We start from the raw sequence: 25,473 nt of genomic DNA on the forward strand, positions 1-25,473 counted from the left end.
TCTCTTCCTCGAAGCAGCTGCGCTATGATATGGATGGTGGGGGGTGTATTATGCCTGGCCATTTGCCGCCGTGAGAGCATTTCCTTGTCCGGCTGGCCTGGATTGCCACCCAGCGCCTCCCAAGAGGGGAGGGATCTGCTAGAATGGCCTGCGGGGCATCTTGAGTTGTGTGCAACCTGCCAGGCAATCTCATTGCTTACCTGGTCAATCCCTGGCATCAGGAGACAGCTTGGGCTCTTGAGGAGATTGCTTCCCGGCGGCCTCTTTGCGCTTGGTGATCCCAGGGCACCCCGTGGCATTGTGAAGTGCTCCAGCCCCGGGCCTCGGCGCCCTTCATTCCATGGCTGGAGGCCTGCATGGTGACCCCATCCAGCCCCATGCAGTAGGTGAAAACCCAAGGAGGAAGCACAACAGAGCTCTGGGCAGCACCTTGTCCTTCCCAGCAGTCCTTAAAAGGAAATAGAGGTGTGTGACACAATTATTTTTATTTTATGATCCATCCTCAAAATGCCAGGCAGGGCCATGGAATCGGAGCACCCCAATAAAGAGAGACGAGTCAGAGGCTGCCCAGTTGGCTGCCAGAGTTTTACAGGCCTGTTCAGTAATGGGGGAGGTGGAGGCCACCACGCTTGGGATGGTTTTCTGAAGGTTGGTGCTTGATGTTATATCCAAAGCTGGTCTCTTGCCCATCTCCTCTCCTGCCCTGTGCGTCTCATCCTGCTCAGACGTTTGGGTGTGTTTCTGCCTTGCAGGTTCTGAAGAACAACACTTGAATTCAGGAACTGGTACGGGCCATCCCAGATCACCACAGTGAAATCTCCTGGAAAGACCTGGAGGAGAAGCACCTTTGGGAAGCTCCTTTGCGTTCTCTGTGAGGGGCTAAAGGTGCCTGTGCTGTCCGTGGGGACAGGGCGGGGCGGAGTGGGGTGTGAGTTAGTCTGGGCCTTGGTTGAAAGGCAGAGCAGGCCAAGGAGGAGCAAGAGGCCCTTCCCGTACATTTGTCTCTAGGGTAGGGGGTGGGGGAACAGACTTGGGCTGTTCTTGTCTCTCCAGGCAGGTGGAGAAGGGACACAGTAACTGCACAGGGCAGTGGCTTCTTCCCGAGAGCCCAGTCCAAACAAGTGTTTAGATTTGTGCCTGTCCACATCCTCGTTGGCCAAGAAGGCCTTGTAAGAAAGATGCCAGGGAGCTGGGGAGGAAAGGAAGCGCCTGGGCACCTGGCCTCATGTTGGGCACCTGAAGCTTCTCATCCCTTAGTGTCCCCTTGTCTGGCTCTCTGAGACCTGGCCCTCTTGCAGCAGCTTGGCCCAAAAACAAGGAGGTTAAATCGGGGCTTGGCCACATGGCAGGAACAGGCAAGGAGAAACTGAACTGGACAGACTGAATGCCGCCCAGAGAGCTGCACCTGGACAATGGCTTGTTTGTGCCTCTGGAAATCTGTTACTGGCTTGGGCAGGACACAAATCAAAACAGGAACAGGTCAGGGAAGCTTAAACATACCATGCTGTTCTTGTAACCCATAACTCAACACCCAATTAGAGTAACAAGCTGCCCTCAGATACGCCTAATTCCAGCCTTGTGGCCCTGGCTGTGTGATTCCTGCCAGACAGGCTCCTTCATTCCCTCAGGATTCCCTGCAGGGTGTGGCTCTCCAGTCCCACCAGCCAGTACGGCCAATGTCAGGGATGGTGGGAGTTGCAGCCCGAAAATGGCCACCTGCCTCCGCTTGAGCCTGGAGACGGCCTGAGGCTGGGTCAGGCCTTGTGGTGCGTCTTCAAGCTTCCAAGAAACCCATCAAGTTTCATCTGAGCTGAAGGACGGGTGCCTTTCCTTGGAACTCGACCCCAGCCCTGCAGGCAGGCTGGGGCAGCAGCCAGGATCCACAGGCATTGGTCTGGATGCCTCTGCCTGGTCCACTCCTTGGATGGGGTTGTAGGACTGAGAAGTGGTGGCTAAGGCACTGTCCTCCTCGGCAGAGGCCATCTTCTCCAAAGAGGCTGCCGTATGGATCAGGGTGGAAGAAGCTTGGAGCTACAATACAAGGCCTGCTGACGGCCCCTTTTTTTCTGCCTTTCCACAGACTGAAAAACTTCTGGCTGGCCAAAAAGATTGCAAGAAGAGCCCAGATATGGAGATAGAAAATGCACATCCAGTGGGAGAGGAGCCAGCTGAGCCGTGTGGGAATTCGGTGGAAGGGCAAGCTGTGTGGTCAGGGTTCTGTGGCACCTGGTGGCAGGTAAGGCAGTTGCCCAGAGAGAGGCGGCCTTTCACATCTTTGACTCCCTGCTCTGAAAAACTCTGAAAGACCCTGTTGCTCTGTTGCTTGCCCCACATGGGGGGGCGGGGGGGAGAGGTTCCTCCAGCATGACTGGAAGCAATGACAGGAAGCCAGAGACCCTGTCCCTCCAGCACGAAGGCAGCCCTGCAGGCCCAGGCAGCCAGCCCACCGAGCACCGGTGCGGCCAGGGTGGCGCTGCCTCGCCTGTCTGCCTCAAATGCAAAGGGGCCTTTCCTGCCCCCTCTCATGCAGCCTCTCCAGGCAATTCACACGTGGTTTGGGAGGCCTGCTAAGAGAAAGTAGACCTGAGCGGCCATTGAGGCTTGCGATGGGTCCTGCCCACCTTTTGCACTTGTTATGAGGACAGCAGCGGGCAAGATCAAGAAAGCCGCCTTGGTCACAGCAAGCGCATCTGGGGAGGCCCTTTCTGGCCAGTTCGTGCCTTGGCTTCTGCCAGGCCAGTCCCCATGCAGGGAGCACCCTGTTCCCAGAGACTGATGCAGGTCCACTGGAGTCTCTGGGTTTTAGCTCCTCTCTAAGAGGTGCCCACTTCTCAGCTGCTCTGCCAGTTGGCAGAGGGAGCTGCTGTTTGTGAAAGCAGGGCCTAGTAGATACTTCCAAAGAAGCATTACAGGGGACCCTCTGTAGGTTGGATTCGGCAGTCAGGAGCAGGGCTTGGGGACAGAGGGCATTGGGGTGGCTGCTGGAGATGCCTACCTCCCACTTTTCAGGGTGGGACGCAAGAGGCAGCAGCCGCCTGCAACGTCGGGGTCTGCTGAGCAAGTTTTGTTCGGGCAAGAGGGGAAGAAGTCTGGCCCAGGCCAGGCCTTGTGCTCTCCGGAGCCCGAACCTGGGTGTTCTGTTGAAGAAGATGCCTCCAGACGGTCCAGAGGGGATGCCTCAGTCATGAGACTGAACTGCCCCCATTTTCTCTTCCTTCTGGGACTGCAAAGCCTTGAGGGTTGATGATTTATTTATTTCGATTTTGGCCCTGCCCAACTCTGTGGCTCTTTCTGAGTTCCCAGCCACGTTGCTTGCTCTTTTGTGCCTCTGTCCAGCATTGCAGCATCTCCCCAGAAACAAGGCAACTAGAACCACCCAGAGAACCCCAAATGTGTCCTTCCTCGTGCCCACACCCATCTTGGCACTGCCTTTGGCATGGCACTGCTGCGTTCACAGTTTTCTCTGGGTGCAGCAAGGGAGAGCTCCCCAGGCGGCCTGGGCTGTCCTGTGCCCTCGAGCGGTCAAAGGCCACGGCCGCTCTCTGGCTTGCTTCATTTTGAGCACTTCTCAGGCTGCGAAAAGTTTTGTGTTGAACTGTTTGGCGTCATTTCCAGACTTGTCGACTTCACTGCTGGCCTCGGGCTTCAGATAGTACCTGGATGTTAGAACAGTCCAGTTGTGTATAAATCTCTACTGAGGCAATTCCCTGCATGGGAAACACGTTGCTCTGCTTCTGCTTCTTGTTTTTTGACTGGCTGCTGTCTGATCCAAGTAAGAGTGCCCCATCCCAATGACCGGCTTCGCCAAAGGCTTTCTGAAAGTCAAAACTTGCCAGCAGCCCAAGCTTAACTTTAAGACCCGGTGCAAGAAATCAGTTCAAACTCCTAGTGAGAAATGCCCCTCTCTTCTTCGCAGCCTCTGGATTGGCAGGGAGTGCTGGAGGGGTGGTGGTTAAGGGAGAAAATGAAGTAGGAAAAAGGAAACATCACTGTCATAAATCCAATGTGAGCCTCAAGTATTTTTATCTCACGTTCCACCCATGGCTTCTTCCCACTCTGTTAGTCTCTGGCTTCCAACAGAAAGCAGCTGCTACCCTTCCCAACTCATGGTGTCCTCTCTGTGCTGTTGGCAATTTGCCAGCCCTCAGATTTGGAGTGAAATAATTCACCCCTCCCCTCCCCTCCTCTCCCTTCTTCATCCATTTACCCCCTTCCCTCCCCTTCCTGGGGAACTCCAGTGTTTGGTGATTATATCTGCACTGTTGTGTTGCCTTCATCCAGGATGTTAGTTAGATACTGGCCTTGTACTTGATCTGGGGCTTGTCAGGTGTGGGATGCACATTGGGAGGGAGTGTAAATGGGGATGAAGAGATCTACGAGGGTTATGGTCAGGATTGTGGCAACTGTGACCAGGGAAGGGGGAGAAGGTTGAACAAATGAACCTCACCCCCCCAGATGGCCCTCCTGCCCACAGCGCCGAGAACAGCCTGGTTGCTTTGGTGGCCGCTGGCCATGGCGCTTTGGAGGTCCCGAGGTGCATTCCGCACTCCCTTCCCCAGCTTGACCTTTCTCTGGCCACCTTGCCTTGTGGAGGACCTTCGGGGGCGGGTTTCCTTGAGGAGCCGGCCCAGAGCCCCCGGTGGGGAAGGGAGATCAGGGGCGTGTTCTGTGCCTTTCCTTCATTTCTCCAGGTCCTTGGATGGATCTCAGGGTGTGGACCAAGAGCAGGAGTGATGAAAGGCCTTCGGGCAACCCCCGTGGGCACTTCCCCCCCTCCCCAGCTGAGAGGCTGTCCCTGAGGCTTCAGGAGGGCCTCTCTCCCTGCTGGGTAATCCTCTCCTTTGCAAAGGCCTTGAGTGGCAAATGATGATAGGCTCTCAACAGAGCAAAGGCATTTTTAAGGGCTCTGGAGCAGACACTTAATGCCAGGCTGTCACTGCACCACAAGTAATCCATACATTTTCAAAGAGCTGCCATTTTGGGATCCCTCCACAGTGGCTGGCTGGGGAAAGGAGGGGAAAGGCACGGCCATGGGCGCCCCCTGCTGCCCTTGTGCAGCGCTGCAGGCCTCCAGCGTTGCCCAGTGGATGGACCCAGCAGGGCGGGGCTGCTTGGCCACTCCCCGGCAAGCAGAAGATCTCAAGCTCACCAGCTCCTTGCTTGGACCCCTTGCCCCCCATCCTGTCCCTGGGTTGCCGTCAGGGTTGAGGCCGGAAGCAGCCGGAGCTGGAGCCATGCGTTGCTAGGGACGCTGAGATGCACTGTGGACGTTGGGTCCAGCCTGAGCCACAGCCTCCTTTTCGGAAGAACTCTGAGCAAGAGATTTTGCCAGCCGATGTACCACCTGCGATTGGCGGGAATGGATCTTCCATTGCAAAACTGAACAAGCTGCTTCTTCCAAATGGTGTCCTGCCTGGGCAGAAGCTGGTCAACGAGCAGGTGGCGACTCCACGGCCCCTTTGAATAATAATCTGAAGGTGCATATTTGGCCCCTTCTCCAGTGTTGCTGCTCCCTTGATGCCACTCAGAGCCAGACTTTTGAAAGGGCGTGTGGAGGCTGCGGAGCCCGAGCCCCCCTCATAAGGCATTGCATTGCCAACAGGTTTTCCTTCAGCTGCCACACGAATGTGCCCCCCCGCCGTGAAGGGAAGCCCACTCCCCTCTTCCTTCTGAGGGAATGCGGCATCTGTGCAATCTCTCTCCTGCCCGTCTCCCCAGCTGGGTGCCACCAAGGAGGGCTCCCTACACTGGCGCTCTGCTTTTCAGGCATCTTCTGCCAGTGGAGTGGGAAGGGGAGGACTGGTGCCAGGGGAGGGGGAGTTCTGCCCACTTCCTGGGATGGAAGTGCGGCTGACATAGGCCTGGTTTGGCAACGCCTCTGAGACAGAAACCTTGCTGGCTTCTGACATCCTGTGATGTTCCCTTTGTGTCCTAAAATATGCACTCTGAGTTCTGCTCGACAGACAGCCCTAATCTAATCTTCATGTCTGCTTTCTAATTTTCATAGTCAGGGTGAAACAAATTGGCCCGCATTAATTGTCTGCACAGCAACCCAAAGCTTCGAGCTGTGATTTATGAGCTCAGAGCAAGCACTCTGCAACACATTTTTCTTAATTTATTTTTAATGAGTCTCTCAATTAATTTTCTGGGAAACATCTTAATGATGTTGGAGACGGATGTTAATAAGGTCTGTGCCCATGCGCCTTTCAGGCACTGAAGAGCCTCCTGTATGGCGGGTTGCAAAGGGATCCTGCCTGTGGTGGGATGGCAAATGGTTGCATCTGCTAATGGTTACTGATTTCGGGGTCCAGCACTTTCTTCTGGAGCTTATTGAGCAAAGCGGTGGCTGACAGATTTCCAGTGAGGTAAAGATTAAAAAGGACAGTAGCTCTAGAGCTGGGTCCATAGATGTGTATTATTTTTTAGCTTTATGTGTTTGGGTTTGTTCCATACATTTATTATGTATTATTGTTTGGATGGACATTCTGCTGGAGAGGCCCTCGGTTTTCCCTACCAGCTTCATGCCCACTGAGCAAACACTGCCTCCTTCCCTTCTCCAGCATTCTCTGCGACCCTGCATGTTGGACTTATACCAATGAATCATGGTTCCTGGGGAGGTGATCTCCTTCAGCCCGCTTGTGAGAAGCAGATGCCCTGGTGGGAGCCTTTCCTGTTGCTCAGGGAGGAACTTTGGGGTTCCCCCTCCATCCCAGAAGCAGGAGGCTCCCCATCTTGACCCCTGGATTATGCTGTTTTCACAGAGTCTCCCAGAGCAGCTGCAGGGTAGCCAGGTGGCTGTGGAGCAGCCACACAACCAGGTCTGGCCACAGCAGAAGAAGCCAAAGAGGGATGGCCTGAGCCAGACACAAAGCCTCGAGTCCATGATGGAAAGACAGCATCTGGCTCCGGAGAGGCTGCTCCAAGAATGCCAAGCTCTCAAGGCCCAGGTGAGCTTTGGAACGCCCCTCTCCCTCCCCTCAATACAGGTGGTGGCGGCATTCTCTGCCTCTGCTTACTTACAGCTCTGGCAATACAAGGCGGTGACCTGGGAGCAGGAACGAGAGCGCTCTCTTCGAGTCGAGCACGATCAGCACATGCGAGAGCAGTTTTGTCAAGCAGAGCGCTATGTCTGTGTTCTGGAAAGCAGCTTGGATCTGTATAAGAAGAAGTACCAAGCTGCCCTGGGCCGCGTTGCCAAGCTGGAGAGTCGAGTGCAGCATCTGGAAGAAGAGGTGATCCTCGCCAGGGCCGCCCCTCTTGGCAATGAGCGGGTTGAGGGCAGTGGGAGAAGCGAGGACCTTTCTGCTGTCCTCCTCATCCTGCTCTGTTGTAGGCCGGGAGGAAGGCCGCTGGGTGTGCAGAGAAGCAGAGCCTGCCGGAAGGTCCTCAGGGCAAAACCCAAGCAGAGGACAGCCTGGGGCAGCTTGAGGGAGAGCAGCACAGAGCGTGGGAGGTGGGCCAGGGCTGGCAGCTCACCTGCCAGCAAGACCGGACCATCCAAGAGCTGCAGGTACAGCTGGCTGCTAGCCACACCAAGGTAAGCTTGGCCTCAGCCCTTCTACTCTCTCAGTAAAGGGGAAGCTGGCGAGGTGGGAATGAACACCAGGTGGCACTCTGGTGTAAACGGCAACAGATGTCAGGCTTCAAGTCTTTTGTGAGAAAAGGACCTAGGGTTTAAACCCTGGGTCTGAAACAGAAAAATACAGGTGGCATTTGATTCCTGTGCTCTACAATAGGCTGGTCTTCTGTGGGTTCATAACTTCTTACCTGCAGTAAAGTCACATGACCTGTCTGTGAGGCTTTGGCAGTCTGCTACTAAGTGTGGGGAGGGGTTTGGGGAAGGTGGTTTATGGCCATGTCTGGTGGGAGACCTGGCATACTGCTGCATGCTGATTGTACCTCCTGAGAGTAGGGGATGCCTGATATAGGCTCTGCTTCAGCTGCTACAGCAAAAGGACGCCCTGGCCAGCTTGTGCCGAGAGTTTGCATCCTACAAGTTGACTCACGGCTGCTCCAACACACGACATAGAAATCAGCTGTTCAGCTGGGAGATGCTCCGGCAGGTAGGCCACGTAGTGGTGCTACGAAACGGGTGGCCTGGTAGAGCAAGGAATGGCGGACCTGCCACAGCAGGCGCAAAGGCCTAGCTCCATGTGTCTCTGTTGGACTTGCCTAGAAGCCGCAGCAGAGGGAAGAGGTGGGCTTGTGGTGGCAGGCGGAGAAATACCGGGCCTTGGTGCAGGACCTGAAGCTCGAGCTGGCCAGGGAGACTGAGCAGAGCAGCAGTACCTTGAAAGGTGGGGACATGGCCCTCTCCAGCCCCCCTCAGCCCACCCTTTTGCTCTAAGCCCAGCCTGGGGTGGCAGGAGTCCCATCTGGTTGGGCCTCGTTTCAGAACTTGCTCGCCTGGAGCTGGCTGCTCAGGGCCTGTGCAGGGAGGCAGCAGCCGAGCGGAATTGGCAGCAGCAGGAGCTGGCCGCACTGCAGCACCAGGTCCGCCGAGCGCAGGCACTGCTGGGGCAGAGCCACCGGCTGTGTGCACAGAAGGAGCGGGTAAGTGTGGCTGCTGACACTGCCCAGCAAGTCCGGCTGGGGAGGGCTTTGCCGGGGCACCTTGGAGCTCTCTCATGCCCCTCCTCTCCCCCAGGCAATCCAGAAACGGGACAGGCTCCTTCGAAGGGCATGGGCTAGCCACAGCATCTTTCAGGAGCAGGCCCAGGCCCAGGCCCATCCCTTGAACACCATCTCACAGGAGGCAAGGCAAGGCCGAGCAGCATGTGCCTTTTGGTGTGTGGGGGCACCAGTGCTGCAACAGAGGGGGCCCAAGAGCCCAGAACAGCAGCGGCAGGCTGGTAAGGAGACTGCCTTCTGGTGACTTTGTGCCAGGAGGGGCCAAGGCGACCAATTGGTCCTTCCCTCCCACCTTTCCCCTTGCTTGTTCACCAGCTTGCAGGCAGAAATTCTGTTTCATTCTTATTGATGCAGAGACATCTATCCCATTCTAACGCCAGTGCTATGTGCCCTCGAAGGGTCAGCTGCCATCAGTGGCAGTAATAAAGCCCAGCTTCTAAGATTCTGTCAGTGCAAAAAAAAATCCATGATTCTGGCCCAATCAAAGCATGCTAGCACATGGGCATCCAAGGGCCTGGGACCCATCATCCACCCTTCCTGATCCCTCTTGGCTCAAAACGCTTTAACTGCCTGGCCTGCCTGAGCCTTTCCTTCCACTCCACAGTGCAGGCACTGGGCCAGGAAGATGCAGCAGTGAAGATGGCCCAGGAGCAGCAGGTGGAATGTGACCTAGAGCTCCAGCATCCTGGGCGGGTTGGCTGCCCGCTAGAGGCTCTCCATAGAAGAGGGTGTAGAGCTGAAGCAGAACTGGCACAGAAAGGGTATCTTCCCTTGGCTAAAGTAGGCCGGGATGGGGAGGGATCTCACTTCTGGATGGGGAATGAGCTATTTGCTTTGTTCTTAGTGTCTTGGGAGGAGGTGGTCCTGCTGCTGCTGCTGGTGCCTCTGCCAGAGAATTACTGAAGGAACCAGTGCAGGAGCTGAGCAGGTCCACATGGCAACCTGTGCAGGCAGCATCTATGCCGGAGCTGGAGATGCTGCAGCGGCAGGTGAGCGGTGTGAGGTATAAGGAACGTGCCCTCCTCCCAAAGAAGCAAGAGCATGCTGATCTGTCCTGCCTCATCTGTGGGGTGACCAGCACTTGCAGGGCCAGGACGCAGGCAAGAATTAACGGCCATCTTCCCATGCAGTTACAGGAAGAGGGGTGGAGAGCACAGGGCCTGCAGGCCTGTGTGATGGAGCAGAAGGCAGAGAACTGCTCTCTGCAACAGCAGCTGACCAAGCAGACGGCTGTGCTGGGGCTGGTGTGTGGAAGCTTTGGGCAGGCCCGGCTGCAGCTGGAGCAGCAGGTGGCAAAGGTGAGCAAGCCCAGAAGGGTGAGGCACCAGGGCTGGGCAGCTGCCACATCCTGGCAGCACACAGACACCAGCAAAGCCACCACACGTCAGCCGATGTCAAGACCAGAGATCTCAGAATCCTCAACAAGGGCTCTGGCCTCTCCATTACCACCCCCAACCCATCTCTCTCCCAGCATGCAGGGTGGGGGGCGTTCTGTTGCCAGGGAGGGAGAACTGGGTCTAGGAGGGCCAGGTGCTGCCTGCAGTGCACAACTACTACTTTTTTGGCAGGCCCAGTGCTGGCAAATAGGACATGAGGCAGCCCAGCTTGTACTGGGTGGAGGGCAAGGGCAGGTAGGGGCAGTCCCAGGCCCCCTCTAGTTCTGTGTGCAGTGTGGCGTCTCTGCCCTTCATGGAGACACTCAGCTTTCACTGGCTCCTTGCAGGCCAGAAGCAACCCCGTTGGCCTTTCTAGCACCCCCAAGTCCTGGCTGCCCACTCTCCACGACTTCACCCCTTCTTCACAGCTTAGACTCTCTTCTAGTCTTGCTTCCATGTTCTGCCTGGCCTCCAGGAGGGCAACCAGGGACTAGGGAGGGAAATGGCCCCTCTCCTGGCCTCTGGGCTGGCCTCTTTCAATTTCCGCATTTCCCCTTTCCATGCCTGCTGTCCCACGCACACTGCTGCCAAAGAGGTCGGAAGGGGGAAATGGTGGCGATCGACCAAGGATCTTGTCACTCCCCAGTGTTCTTCTTGCCACTTGGGCTATGCAGCAGGCCTGCCTGGGTGTGGCCAGAAGTCAGACCAGAAACTTTCTGCAGATGGAACTCTAGCCCTTTTGTGTTCCTCAGAGGGTGGCGGAAGGGGTGATGGCCCTGAGGAGCAAAGAACAGCTCAGGCGCCTGACGGAGCCTCTGACCTTCCCCAGTGTCCCTTGGCTGGCCAATTGCAGCGGACGCCTCTCGTCTTTGGTGTGCTCTCATTTGCAGGGTCCTTTGTGGGAGTGCTCTGGATCACAGCATGGCAGCCCTCCTGGATTGCTCTCTCTCCTTCGCCCAGCAGATAGAATCCTTACAAGTCTCCTTGGAGGCATCACGTGCTGGCCACTGCTGGCTGCACCGGGAGAGTGAATTGGTGGTGGCCCATGTTCGCCAGTGGGTAAAGGAGCAAAAGTGCGTGTCACCCAGTCGCAGCAGTGTGGCGGGCAATCCGAGATTGCTGCTCTTGCTGAATTTACTAGGGGTGAATGTGGGTCAAGGGGGAGGTCTTTTTGGCTTCTTCAGCACCATCCTTTGGTTACAGGCAGGTGAATGAGGAACTGGGCCATAAACTCCGAACGCAGGTCAAGCAAATTGCCCAGCTCACTGGCGAGAGAGAGTGAGTGAGAGAGAAAAGCTGCCCTTTGGTGCTGGGGGGTGGGGGAGCATTTGTAGGATCCCTCTGCCACCTTGGTGGAGTTGGGCCACATGCATGCTTTCTTAAGGACGGATTGAAAAGTGGCTACGGGCACCTTTCCTTTCAAAGGCCTACATGGATCATGAGGGCCAAGGCGGTCCTGGAATTCTTTGCACCCTGCTTCCTCTTCCTCCCACAGCCTTCTGCATGAACTAGTGGAGAGACTCCAGCAGGACAACCAACGGTTGAAGAATGAAGCCGATGAGAAGCGCATTGTATGCGAGCGCATCAAGGTGAGTGAATGGCATCATCTGCTGAGAACCCACCAAAGAGACTGGCAGGCCATGCTTGGCCAGGGCAGAGTGGAGGATAACCATTTACAGCCTGACCCTCTGATTTCCTTGATTGGCCAAGCAGCAGAGGGAGCACGGTATGGCCTAAAGGAGGCATACTTCAACACGCTCCTGTGGAACCCTCTTTATTGCTGCTGGCTCTTAAAACACCCCACTGTGTGCTAGAAATGGCGAGGGCTGCAGTAACCAGTCGGTCCAATTCACCTGGAAGGAAGGGAGCCACCAGAGGGGACAGCGGCTGTCTCCAATTCACTGAAGGGTTTACCTCAGTGCTGATTGAGCATTTAAAAAATCCCATATTGCCACGTGGCCTTGAACACTCACGCATTCTGACTCTGTTGTTGCAGCAGCTTGGAGGAGTCCAGCCTCTGGTTTTAATTTATGAGTTTTTTTTTCTTTAAAATAAAAGGCCAATTGCTATTACTCAGGAGTGGATGAACCATCTTGGAAGCAGGCTCACACCTGCTCATTACTGCTCTGTAATTGGGTTACCATTCTTGAATTAGTTTATAACATTACTGTTACTTTTGTTAGCATATATAAACCTCCAGAAGCAAATCCATCCTCAAGAAACCGGCTCAAGCCGGGACTGCATGAATTGGAAAGGGCCTGAAAGTTAGCTGTTGCTGACAGACAGCCATCAGCCCATCTGAAAATCTTCAGCAAGGAGGCCACCATCATTCAGGCAGACTTGTTTCCTACTTCACAGCTGTGTCAGGAAATTCCTAAGAAAGCTTAAATGTCATTTCTTTTATTTACAGCCAGTCAGTCCTCATCCTTCGAGAGCTTTGCAGGGCCCTCTCATTGCTCCCCTCAGTTGTCTCTCTGGCAAGGTGCAGGTGCCCAGCTCCTTGAACTGTTCCTCATAGGGCTTGGTTTTCAGACTGAAGCATCCTGATAGCTCTCCTGTGTCCCAAACTGGGCATGGCATTCCAAGTGCCATCTAGCCAATGCAACATAATGCAACTATTATCTGCCTGTATTCCTCAAGTTGTCTTGAAAAATGTTATATGGCCACTTTCCCTAAAGGTGGCTGATGGATAGAACACATGCCATCAACTTGGTGTCAGCTCTTGGCAACTGCAAAGATTTTCTCCATAAGGTGGTGAACCCCTTCTGAAAAACAAACCCAATTGCCCATTCCTGGGTTATTTTCTGAGCAGATATTGGGGTAGCTGATATCCCTCATTCACTATAACCCAACTTCTTCAGCGCTCAGTTAGCTAATTTAGAAATGCATTGTTTACATCCTCAGCAAGTAATAGTAATATTCCAGAGTACTACTACATTACTTATTTTAGTCTTCTCCAGATGTTCTCAGCAGGATTTCCACATTCAGGGACATGAACGTCTTCACAGACATTATGGATTCTTTACATACGTACGCTTCCCTTTTAATTGTATCTATTGCCTCTAATCAAGGAATAGCTTCTCAGTTCTGCATTTCAGTTGACTGGGATACTGTTATCTGCAAGGCCTATTTGATTCCTCATCTCTCCAGTTTGTTACCTATGAGCCTGTTTGTACCATGGGGACTGTTTGCAGGACTCCCTCCTGCCACAGGATGAGGACTTCTGAATATTCTTCCCTCCATTGCTGTCGATGCCCAGCACTCCTCTACCTTCGTTCTACCCCCACCCAAGGTTTAGTTTAGCTTTCCTGATAAAGGTGGGAGCGTGCCAAAGAGCCCTTTCTATTGCTGATACAGACCATGGCCGAGGAGTCCAAATCTTTCTGGATGATGCTTCTAGAATACTCCTTTTCCTTCTTGTTATCCTCTGAGGCATTTCCTAGTTCACCATTGTAGGAGTGGAAGTGACTGGCTGCTTCGATGAACCCATGGCAATCCTACCACCCTGCCCAGTAGTGCTCCTCTCCCAGAGGTCTTGAAAAGTCACTGAGGTAGTGCATTTGAAGGCCTGCAGCAATCTGAGGAGACCAGAATGAAGGTTGGAGTATACTGAACAGGTCAGCAGCAGGGCTACCCACTGAAATTGGGAGCCTGCCACCGTTCCCTCCAGAGAGGTTTGCTTCAAATTTTGGTCTGCCAAGTAGCAGGCTGAGCATCTCCACTCTTGTGTGGACAGGTCATCCCATGAAGCTGACTGGAAAATATGTACAGCAGATGGTATTTCTTCCCACAGTGCACAACTAATCTATGGAACTATCAAAAGCACAAGATGTAATTGCCCATAAGCGGATGGCCTTAAGGGGGGATTGGAGTAATTTAGGGAGGGCAGGTCTATGAAGGAGCTCTTGGTCTTGACAAAGCCTGTTACTTCCAAATCAGGGGCAGCCTGCATCTGAAAAGGGGTCGCAAGGTAACTGGTGGGAGAGGAGCGTGTCTCCAGCTCCTGTTTGCAAGCAGAGACAAGCTGATTAGCCAACCGGGGGAAATAGGATGCTGGACTAGGATGGGTCTTGATCTGGGCTATGAGCACCAGTTAAGTATTGTGCCAGTATAAACATGAAGTCTCTTTGGTTGCAGGCTCTCCACAATAGTGATTTGGAGCCACGTGCTGTACTGCAACAACTCTGGCACATACTTCTGTGGTGAGCAAGTGAGTGCTTTTACTCCCATTACTCTCCCACACATGCCCAGGGGCCAAAGCCAGAGAGGGCAGATCTGTGGGTAAAGGTAAAAGATGGCCACAAGTGCTGGTGTGCAGCCAGCAGTGATCCCTTTGTGCAGACTATGAACAGAACACGTAAAAATGCCTCATCCTTACCTGCTATTGTGGCACGCCGCTTCTACCAGAGCGCCACCCTTGTTTGAAAAAAAGACCCATTCTGCTTCACACCAAAACAATAGCCATCAAAAAGGTCGAGGAGCAACAATGTTTATATAAACAATAAAACTGTATCTTGATCTCAGCTGAAGAAGGGCCCTGCCAACCGAGCCCAGCAGGAAGTTATGTACAATGCAGAGATGGCAGCAACTACAGGCCAAAGCGAGCTGGTGTGTGGCGAGGTGTGGCAAGCTGGCCTTGCTCCTTGCGACCTGGCGTGTAGATCTTCGTGGACCTGCAGAAAGGGATGCAGACGGACTGAGCAAAGCAGGCTACCACAGACGCTGGACTTCCCCACTGGAGCCCAAAGTGCCGTACCTGACGCTGCCCACCGGGTTACAACGCTCCTGCTCTTCTCTGCGGGCACGGAGCTGCTCTTCAGCTAGAGCCATCTCCTCTTCCATGGCAGATGCCTCCTCCTTGGCTCGCCGCCTGCTTTCCTAGAGCAGAGCAAGCAGCCGTGCAAAGTTTTCATCCACCTCTCATCTTCCATCCTGCTTTAAACTTACTAGGACATACGATCCAATGCAAACACTGACACTGGCCTGCTGTGTATATCTTGGTTGATGAGCAAGTGGCATTAATAAAAAATAATAATAAATCTGAATTGCCAAGCCAAACCTGCAGCTTGCCTCACCAGAGCTGGCTTTCTTCCTTTTGGAGCAACTAGATGCTGCCACCAGCAGCTTACTCCCTCACCTGGCGAGACTTGCCAGCATGCTTGATACTGTAGAACATGGGCCCCAATTCAGCCAGCCATTCACCATCCACAGCTGTGACACACTGCATGTATTCCTGCAGGAAAAAGGTGGGGGAGCTGGTAACCACATGAGGGAAGCTGGGGCCCTCCCACACCTCCCAGAGCTGTCAGCTATAGACCCTTCCTCCAAAGCATCCCCTTACCTTGGTGGTCATCACCAGTTCATGGTAAACAATATAGTCAGGAGTGTAGCCCATTCCAAAAAGTGAGCTGGTGGGGTGCAGGTGACAGCGCATCCCTGTGCGGATGTTGACATACTCCCCAATGCCCTGCAGCAGACAAGGAAAGTTAGCCTTGCCTGGCCCTTGTTCCTCCTTAGGTGCTTAACATGCTTTAGGACATTGGTTGGAACGCAAAAGCGGCCTGGAACAGCCAGAAGAGAAGCAGAGAAAAGGGGCAAAGGGCCAGATGCTTGGGTGGCAGTGAAGTGGAAAACCTGATGCAGTTAATCCTTCGTGGTGGGAAGGGCCCCTGGTTCTGGGAGGAGAACGCTCCTATTTTGGGCCTCCTTGGTGCTGGTGTGGAGCAGACCCCAGACTTGGCCTGCCCTGCTTGCCGCCCACAACTTAATCTGAGTGAGGACTGTGGGAAGGGAGATGTGGATTTCAGCAGTTCCGCTGGTTCTCAGGAAGGAGGGAGCACGTTCCAAGAAGGGAGACAAGAGGAAAAATAGTCCAGAAGGCAGTTGTGGGAAAACTAAGAAGTTCAGAATAGCCCCACCCTAGAGCTTTCCAAGGTTATTTCCTCTTACATTAGGTAGAGTAGCTTCAGTCTGGCAAAATTCTGTCTACACAATGTTAGCAAGTAAAGAACTGGAGTTTGGCTGGACTGATTCTTTGTCATTCTTGGGCTGGGCCTGACAGGAAATGAGCCTGGTATGTCTTCAGCACCGCCTAGCAAGTTGCAGGGCAGCCTTGGGGGGAGGGAGGACAAAGCTGGTACCCCAAAGGGAATAGATGGAGCAGGCAGATGTTCAAAAGCCCCTGCCCTACAGCCCAGCACTGGTCCAAGGGTTAGGGTTGGAAGGGGGAGAGAAGCGGCAGGAAACTGAGAGCCCCTCACCTTCAGTTTTGCAGCCTGGTGGAAATAAGCTGCACAGATGCACTTGCGAACCACGTCCCAATCAGTGCCGCAGGAAGCCAGGCTCATGTGCTGCTGCACCATAATGTCCTTCAGCTGTGCTCGCACCTCCCGCACCTTGAAGGGCAAGAACGTGGTCAGCTCCATGAACCAGTCATTCAGTGGTGGGTTTCTCTTGGGGCCACCCCATACCCACCTTGCGCATAGCCTTCGCGTGGATGAAGTGTTCATTGCACCAGAGTGCCGAATAGCTGTTGTTTTTCCACTGAAGATAAACATTCAGGTAGGTTAAGTGGTCGCTCTCCGGGACAGCAAACTTCTCTCGCACCTGGTCGCTTTCTTCCTCTCGGCCCTGCAGAGAGACAGTGGAGAAGAGCAACAGACCATGAAGTCCATTCCTGGGAGCCAAGACCACAAGAACCCCCAACGCACCTTTGGCCGGTAGAAGATGGCTGGGACGGAGAGCATGGAGACAATCAGCAGTATCTCGGAGCTGCAGCCCATGTCGCAGGAGACGATCAGCATCTTGGAGAGGGCCGGATCGAGGGGAAATTCCACCATCAGGCGCCCAGTGGAGGTCAGGCCACCTGAAGGGAAAGTGGTCTTCTCAACCAAGCCCCTGCAGGAGATGCAAGAGCCATCCATGTGCAGGGCAAGGGTTGCTCCGCCCTACCTGTGTTATCGAGTGCCCCGAGGATCCACAGCTGGTACATTGAGTTGAGCATGTTGTCTTCAGGAGGGGGGTCCATAAAGTGGAACTGCAGCAGGTCCTGCACCCCCAAAGACTTGAGAAGCAGCACCACATTGGCCAGATTGGTACGCTGGATCTCTGGGACAGTGGTGGTCAGGAGCTCGTTCTTGTACGCGCTCTGGGTGTACAATCTACTCAGGAAAGATAGCAACTGCCTCAGTGCAGCAGCCCAGACTGCCGCCTTGGCTGCAGCTGGAAAACAAGATTGCACAGCTGCAGCCAAGCATTATTGTGAGCCCCACCCACTGGAAAGAGACACCTTGGATACGTACAACTCCTACCTGAAACACTGACCTGGGCCTGTTCTTCCAGCTCGGCCAGAGCGCTGGTTTGCATTAGCCTGGCTGATTGGATAAATCTGCAGGGCATCCATGCCAATCCGTGGGTTGAAAACCTGAGACATAACGGGTAGGGTATGTCAGTGCTTCAGTTGCACCCCTAGAACATTATGCTTTCCATAAGCAAGCTTCCTCACCTTCAGTTTGCAATACCCGGAGTCGATCACAAACATGATCCCATCGACCGTCAACGAGGTCTCTGCAATATTGGTAGCCACAATACATTTCCTGACTCCATCTGGTGCCTGATGGGAATCCAAGTTTCAAGATGCAGCTGCCACTCCTCTCCACTGGCAACTTTGAAACACTATAATGAAAAGCATGCAGCTTCCCCAAAGGAAAGGCTATGAGGGAGCGGCTTTTGACTCTGCATCTTTGCTTTCAGAAGCTCACCCCTGCAAAGGCTTGAATCAACAACCCCTTTGATTGAAATGGCCTGTAGCCACAGCTCCTGAAAAAAGCTTCTAGTTCTACTTCCTATGAATAGAGATGCTTGACTTCTCAAGCCATGGCACAAAATTCATCTCTACACCCAAAACTCACTCCTGCTGCACTTCCTCCCCCTCCCTGTTCTGTATGGGTTGTCCTTGGTCCTGATTCAGCTTGCTGCAGATCATGCTGCTTGCCAACTCTTCTACTAATCTTTAGCTTGGGAAAAGTTACGATATACGCTTCAAGGTTCTAGCTAACACTGGCAAGTAAAACTAAGCCCATCACTAGTGGAAGGGCAGCAAGCTATACCTTCTGGAAGATCTTGGCCTGCAAATCTGAAGGCAGCTGAGAGTAGATGGGTAGCACAGCTAGAGCAGGTGCATTTTCCAGCTCTTCCAGATGTTCCACAATCTGCTCAGACGTGACCTGCAGGGTGAGGTGAGAATATATGCGTACTAGGAGGTTGACTAGGGCCTCAAAAACTCCTGCAGCAGGACTCACCTCAATGTCCTCCTGGCCTGGCATGAAAATGAGGATATCCCCAGGGGCGCTGGAGAGATGGACTTGCAGGGCCTGCTTCACTGCTGCCTCCACGTAGTCTTCCTGTGGAGTCTGAAAGGGCAGAAAGAAGGCAGATGCACCCATCTGGCTGTCATCTATAGTGGCCCTAGAGGGGAAGAGGCAGGTCAGGTCCAGGCCTCTGCTCACCCCATACCTTGCTAAAGAGGACATCAACAGGAAACGTGCGGCCTGGGATGTGGAAGATGGGCACATTTCCAAAGAAAGCTGCAAACTTCTCTGCATCCATGGTGGCTGAGGTAACAATCAACTTCAGATCTGAGCGTCGGGCTACCACCTATGAAAGGACAGTATCAGTGTCAAAGAGCAATATAAACATATTACCTTGCTTCCACAGTCACTCGTTTTGCATTCTTTCTCCATTTTGCCACATGAGAAGGTTTCAGTGGGAAAGCATTTGCCTCTCAGTTTTCAAAGGGCTCACAATTTCCATTCATCAGAGCTCCCTATGTAATAGTCACTTCTGCTCAGCTGCCTCTTCACAACCCTCATTTAACATTAACAAAACGTTGAAACGGGCAGCCAGTGCCAAGTCCGGGCAAATCTGCTCACCAATAAGCCTGAGGTGGAAGTCTAACCAGAGAATGGAAGGAGGGTGTTTCTACCCGAGCAGCGCTACAGAGATGGGGTGCACTGAGGCTGGCCTCGTTTACTTCACATGCACTTACATAGCCAAGAACCTCCTAGTCATTGGCTTAGAATAAGCCTACCGAAAGGTACAGCGGCCTGAACAGACAGGCAAATCTGCATCCTTCAGATGTTCCGAAGCACAGGTCCTGCAAACCGAGGCTGTTAGGAAAGGCATCTCTAGAGGGCACTAGGTTACTTACCTACAGCAATGTGATGTATACCTGCTGAGCACACTTCTGAACGGGTGATGGTTAAGGGAGACTGGCAATTACAGTCTAAGTAGGTAATGGCCCGGTGCAGACCCAGTGCCACTTTCATTTAAACACAAGGAGGAAAGCTCTTGATCGCTCAGCTCTCTAAGCCCTCAAAATGGCGGATGACGCTTCGTGTTAGCAGCTTTTTCAACAAGAAGCTGTTGGCCCTCTTAGGGTGGAATCAAACAGACTTCAGATATTCAAATGGGAATCTGCAAAATGGGCGTCCCTTTCAGGCAGCTCTGCACATCACAAAACTAGGTGGCGTGCTTCTGGGAGCCAATGAAGTGCTGGGATGCACGCTCAGCCCACAGCCCACCGAGAGGAAGAGCAGCTTGCTTGGCAGGAAAGCCAGCGCTGTCCCTCACAACTGCCTGGCAGTCTAAGCTCTACCGCCACCGTAGAGCAAATCCACACCCATGATGCCTAAAGGGGCCCCTACAAGCAGCGCTGGAGGAAGGACCCTCTGTTTCAACCAACTGCTCCACGTCCCTTTCCTTTAGTTCAAAAGCACGGCTCTGTTTATGCATTTTGCCTTTTTTATTGACATGACCGTTATTGCTGCATGGGGATCTCTGCACACATGACCCCCTACATCGATCTCAGGCAACGCAGGCTGAAAGAACGTAACTTGCCTAACATTACCTACTGAGTTTTTATGGCCTAAAGTCAATTTCAGTCTGGGTCTTACCTAGTCCTGTGTTCCCCTTGCTGTCTACTCTTTGATATGTCAAGGGAGTTTTATAGTAACACGCACACCAGTTTTAGGTTGTGCTGAACACAAAAAGTGAATGAGCCTCAGGAAGCTAAGTATTTTTTCACCTGCTGCAGGGACCCCCACCCACCCTGCAAGAAACCCCAGGCAAACCCACCAAGCACCTACTTCTCGCAAGAGGCCAAAGAGCACATCTGTGTTGAGTGAGCGTTCGTGCGCCTCATCCATAATGATGGCACTGTAGTGGTCAAGGTCAGCTTCACGCAGAGACTCGCGAAGCAAGATCCCATCAGTCATGTACTTAATCACAGTGCTCTCCGACGTGCAGTCCTCAAAGCGGATGGCGTAGCCCACCTGGCACAGACCCAAGGCCAACCAGCTGAACTCACCTGCAGGCTAGAGAGGGCCCAGCCTCCCCTGCCCCTCAGCCAGCCTCCAAGCAAAGGAGGCTGACCCCACAGCCCTGCCCAGACCGCTCTGTCTTTCTTGGTCTGCCATGCTCACCTCCTCCCCAAGGACAACGCTCATCTCCTCGCTAACACGCTTGGCCACGGACATAGCTGCCACTCGGCGTGGCTGCGTGCAGCCAATCATGCCATAATCCGTGTAGCCATCTTCATGCAGGTACTGCGTCAACTGCGTTGTTTTGCCACTGCCTGTCTCTCCCACCACAATCACAATGCTGTTGTCTCTGTCGGGAAAAGGCAGCAAGACCTATCGCTGACTGGAACAACACTGTGTGACCCCCCACCTCCTGGGATTTCCACTTTGTAAAATGCCCTGATATTTCATATAACATTTAACGCAGGCATTCTGGGCCTCAGTAAAGAAACCAGTACCCAGAATCGACTGGATTAACATCCGCATAGAACTGACTTCAACAGGTCAGCTACCCTCCCACCCCCACAAGCTCTCTGTTGCAAGAGAAGCCTTTGCGAAGGCTGGATGAGGGAGAAAGGGAAGCGCAGACCTGATAACTGTCAAAAGCTCTTGCTGAACAGCAAAGATGGGCAAGTACTGCCTCTGCTCCACAATTGACTTCTTCTTGGCAAACTCGCTGCTCGCCTCACTCTTCTCTTTCACGTGTCCAGCGAACTTCTGTTCTGTCCTGCAAGGAGAGGCTTCAGAGCTCTTCACCTCTTGTCAGGCCACTTGCCCCCCTGCCCTTCATCACCGACTTCCACCCTACCTGTAATCCACTGTGCCATCCTCAGCCAGGGCCTGCCCTGATTCATCCTCCTCCTCCTTCTTTATGCCCATTATGTTCCCAAGCTTTGTACCTGCCAGCTCCCAGTGCCTATGCTGGGCCTACAAGAGCAACGTCAAACATTTGTTTTTTTCTGGTCTGTTTTTGCATCATCATCTTTCGCGAGGATTCACAGCAGCATGCAATGAAAATCACAAGTCTAATAACAAAAACTAATGCAAGAGCCAAACCCAAGCAGCAATAGAAATCCCTTCTCAGACAAGATGAAATGAATAGACACAGCTAATGTAAATCTGTCATTTAAATGAGCGGTTGCTAGCCAGGTAGAAGCCCCAAACGCCTTTCTAAACAATGGTTCTGTTTTCAAGGCAAAGTGGGTCAGTAAGGTCAGCCATGTGGGCGCCTTCTCCAGCAGGAGGCGCTATCAGAGAAAAACGTTCCTTTCTTGCTGTATGACCGATCTGAAACAAATGGGCCTGCAGGTACCTGGCTGCCAAGCCCGGTGCGGCTCTGAAAACCAAATATGAGCCCTTCAAATTCTGTCTCAAAGACTCCTGGTAACCAATGCTGCACTCATAACATACGCACTATACAGACAGCAGCTCTTGCCTACTGCATCCTGTGCCATACCAAACGCAGAAAGTGAGCAACCTGCAGAGGCTGCCCCTCGCACAGGGCATTTGCAGCACTCTCACCAGAAGGTGGCAGAAGCACGACTGACTGCGGCCTAGGCTGCCTTCCCCAGACAAGGCTTTGGCTGAAGCCAGCAAAGGCTCCTCCAGCCCCCGCCTCTGCCAGCAGTGGCAAGCCCGAGAGAACCACCACGGCTCCACCGCTCCTCCTGGAGAGGGCTGTCCCACCTGGCGCAGGGGACGGTTTCCAGGCTTCGACCTGCCTCTCAGGCAGCAGAGCAGAGCTTTCCCATCCCTCAAGCGGGCCCCAGCTCCCTGCTGCAGCCTCAGCCTCCAGTTAAGTCACGTGGACCCGCTCGGACCGCCCCTCGTTGCTTTGAGGCGCAGTGTGAGCCGCTAGAGTGCTGCACTGCCTTCCCTTCTGTTTGCGGTTTGGGGGAGAGAGCGACCCGCAAGCATCCCGATGCAGGAAGAAACTGAGCGAGCACCTTCTTACGCTCTTTTTGCTCCCGGTGCTTCCGCACCAGCAGGCTACCCTTGCGGGCGATGATAGCCAAGTCGGAGGTGGCATCTTTGACAGGGATGACAGGCTCAGGCTGGAAACAGTGAACACAGGGATAGTTGTCAGGCAAAAAGGGGCCCCCCTTCTCCCCGTCCCCCCCAGCACCACCTCACCTGACCTGCTTGGTGAAAACAATGCGCCCGTCAAGGAAGGGAGGCACCAGGTTATGCACCAGAAGGTGCACTCTAGCAGCATTATCCTCTTCAAAGTCGTCCTCCACCTCCAGCCGGTGCACCACACCGCTCGTCAGCATGCGGTTGGTCTCCCAGCGCTCATTATCCTGCCAAGCAGAAGGCCAGATCATGCAGCAGCCCCCCATTCTGGGTGAAGCAGAAGCCTGGGGGCCCCACCAGCAGTGGCAGAGAACAAGCAAACCTGTTGCTTCTGGGTAACAGCCAGGCAGCAGGGGCATTTCACACCTGCCTATGCCCAGGATGCGTCTCCCCTCTTCTAACCTCATTAATCTGCCTGCGCTGAGCCGAGATGCGCTTCTGCTTTTGCTTCTGCAAGTGCTGCTCTCGCTTCCTCACGTATTCCTCTGAGGAGGCAGCCAGAGGGTTGTGGAACTCATCGTAGCCCTCGTCCATCATATACCAGTCCCGGTCCGCTTGCTAAGCACAGGCAGAAAAGGGTTATGAAGCCACCCCAAAAAACATAAAGTCTCTTTTACTGCACTGATCCAGTTAAGTGCCTCCTTGTGGCTAAGCCATTTTTTGGACCCTAACCTTAACCCCAACCTGGAAGTCCATCTCCTGACCTCACTGACGCCTCACCCTGAACAAGCAAAGAGGGATCTCAAGCTCCCACAGGGTAGGTCTCTTCTCAAGGACTTGTCATTCCGTAACCAGTCCCAGCTCAGGCCAAGGCAATGAAAACCCCAGCAGCCTAGTCAAGGAGCACTGCCCCACGCCTCCTGCTTGCAGAGTGCAAAGCAACATCAGGCACCTGGGTTTGGTCAGCCCGAGGTTTGCTTTGTGCTCCTTCTGTAGCTGCCCGCTTCGTTTCTCCCCCTTCAGCCGTTTTACCTTGAACAGCAGAGTAAGCATGCTGGCAGCCCCTGGGGACAACGCCACCACTCACCCGCTGATCGTCCTCCCACTGCTGCCGTTCCTCCTCCGTTTCAAATGTGATGCCATCTTCGCCATCCTCACACCTCCCTAAAAACGAAGCCTCGTGAGGCCCCAATTCTGCCTTGGATGAAGAAAGCCCAGGCTGCTCCCCGCTCCTGAACCATTCCACTTGTCTTACCCCTGCCTCTGGAGAGCCAAGGTGGTCCTGCCAGCCGCCTCTGACTATCGGCCCATTCGTTGTACTTATAAGTGGGGGTGGGCAAAGGAGTCTCTTCCGGGCATCTGTTCCTCCCAGACCTGCGAAGGCCAACCGCCGGAAAGGTCACACTCGCCATCACTCATGCCACCTCAGGTGACAAAAAACCGGACCTTGCTTGGGCTGCCTGTGCAGCACCATCAACCCTCGCGTGTGTTTGCCCCACCGTACCGTTCCGGATGCCCCTGCCTCTCGCCGTCACGTGGGGCAGCAGGCGATCGGCGGCTTCGCTCGGAGTCCCGGCAAGATGGGGCAGGGGAGGGGGATTCCCACTGGGAGCGGCGGGAACTGCTGTAACCGCTGTCTTCCTCCTCCCAGCCCGAGTGGGACGGCGTTGCTGCATCTGAACACAGGAAAGGGAAAGAAAACCACCTGAGCGAGCAAAAGCCACACACCCTTTGCCAGGGCTGAACCCCCAGCATGAAGTGCAGGGAGAAGAACCTGTCAAACCTTTGGGTCGGTGACGAGGACTCTCCAGCTCGCTCCGCTGGCTGCTGCTGCTGCTGCTGCTGCCACCGCCGCCCCTGCTCCTGCTCCTCTCCGAAGAGCCTTCATTCTCGGCGCGACTGCTGCGCCGGCCACGGTCGTCTATCGGAAAGGCGCCGGTCAGAGCAGCGGGCAGAGGGCCCCCACTGGGCTCGGGATTCGGGCTCAGACTCACCTCGGTCGCGCCGTCGCTCGTGCTCCCTCCGGCGCTCTTTCTCCTTGGAAGACGCGTAGACGCCCTGCTCCCGCCGCTCGCGCTCCCGCCGCCGGCTGCGCTCCCAGAAGCCCTCGCTGACGCCCCCCGGGTGCGACGGCGTCTCCGCCTGGGCCAAGCGATACTGCCTGCCGGGGGGAAGGGAAGGGCGGAGGGGCTCAGCCGGTCTGCCGGGCGGCTCGCGGAGCCTCCCCAGACTGGCGGCGCCCCCCGCCCCGCTTACCTGTCCCTGCGGCGACGGCCGCTCTGCCCCGCCCCGCCCCCCTGCTGCTCCGGCGACTCCCGCTGCGGCTCCGGCTGGCCGGGCTGCTGGTCCGCGGTCTCCTCGGCGGCCCGGCCGCGCAACCTCTTCCCGGGCCGGTCCTCCCGCTCGCGGCGCTTCTGGGCGGCCAGCAGGTCGAGGCCCAGCAGGGAGGTGCGCGGCGCCGGGATCTTGAAGACGTGCTGCTCCTCGGCGGCGCTGCGGCGCTTGACCAGCACCAGCCCCCCAACCTGCGCCTCGGGCGCCAGCCCGGCCAGCCGGTGCAGCGAGGCCTCTGCTGCTGCCGCCGCCGCCGCCGCCGCGCGCTCCTCCATGGGCCCGTGCGCAGCGCTTCCCCTTCCGGACGGAGCGGGGCAGGAAGCCACGGCCCAGGCCCGCCGGCGGTCGCCCCAGAATTCCCCGCGGCAGAGCCCCTCTGGCCCACCTTCCGCCATAGAGCCTCGGAGGGCCGCTCTCCTAGACGGCCGGCGCCTGCGCGCGGGCTTCGGGTGGGCGGAAGCCGCCTTCGCTGATAAAAACGCGTGCTTCCGTCTTTCCTAAAGATGCCCGTTTTAATAGTTCTTAGTAGCTGCTTGCCCTCAAGTTGAAACGCATGAAGCGCCAATTGAAATTGTACACACTGTTGCATCTTTAACTTTTGATAATATGAATTCTCTCGGTTGGCAACAGAGTATTTCCAGTATGTTCCAATAAGTGCCGGAGTCACTTTTGTGAGATGAACAGTTATATATAAGTATGAATAAATGAATGTTACTAAACCTTAATCTTGTTTTTTTGCATTGGACAACTTGCCTGGTTCT

At 54.6% G+C, this 25,473-nt stretch overlaps 2 protein-coding genes across 3 annotated transcripts; one reads left to right on the forward strand and one right to left on the reverse strand.

Annotated features, from left to right (window-relative positions):
- The first annotated feature begins 751 nt into the window (after nt 1-751).
- PMFBP1 (polyamine modulated factor 1 binding protein 1) lies at nt 752-14,661 on the forward strand. The gene is made up of 15 exons (XM_063313285.1): nt 752-879; nt 2,079-2,236; nt 6,762-7,232; nt 7,334-7,537; nt 7,941-8,063; nt 8,177-8,297; nt 8,396-8,553; nt 8,648-8,852; nt 9,236-9,392; nt 9,476-9,620; nt 10,968-11,080; nt 11,211-11,285; nt 11,503-11,596; nt 14,145-14,217; nt 14,532-14,661. Exons 2-14 carry the CDS (start codon nt 2,129-2,131, stop codon nt 14,211-14,213), a joined length of 2,043 nt encoding a protein of 680 aa, XP_063169355.1. The 5' UTR covers nt 752-879; nt 2,079-2,128; the 3' UTR covers nt 14,214-14,217; nt 14,532-14,661.
- On the reverse strand, nt 14,481-25,002 carry DHX38 (DEAH-box helicase 38). 2 transcript variants are annotated; one of them, XM_063313284.1, is made up of 26 exons: nt 24,635-25,002; nt 24,373-24,539; nt 24,162-24,299; nt 23,883-24,054; nt 23,634-23,752; nt 23,466-23,542; nt 22,841-22,996; nt 22,504-22,665; nt 22,312-22,419; nt 21,174-21,292; nt 20,955-21,092; nt 20,489-20,675; nt 20,153-20,338; nt 18,522-18,662; nt 18,308-18,418; nt 18,116-18,232; nt 17,512-17,619; nt 17,318-17,430; nt 16,959-17,167; nt 16,718-16,872; nt 16,482-16,637; nt 16,268-16,402; nt 15,349-15,474; nt 15,145-15,240; nt 14,764-14,885; nt 14,481-14,680 (listed from the first exon to the last, which is right to left on the reverse strand). In XM_063313284.1, the coding sequence occupies exons 1-26, from the start codon at nt 24,985-24,987 to the stop codon at nt 14,596-14,598; spliced, it is 3,756 nt and encodes a 1,251-aa protein (XP_063169354.1). In that variant the 5' UTR covers nt 24,988-25,002; the 3' UTR covers nt 14,481-14,595. The 2 variants fall into 2 exon arrangements, with proteins under 2 accessions (XP_063169354.1, XP_063169353.1); XM_063313283.1 differs by having other exon boundaries at nt 18,116-18,418.
- Between the last annotated feature and the right edge of the window lie 471 nt (nt 25,003-25,473).

Source organism: Candoia aspera, chromosome 11, assembly GCF_035149785.1.
Source record: "Candoia aspera isolate rCanAsp1 chromosome 11, rCanAsp1.hap2, whole genome shotgun sequence".
NCBI lineage: Eukaryota > Metazoa > Chordata > Lepidosauria > Squamata > Boidae > Candoia > Candoia aspera.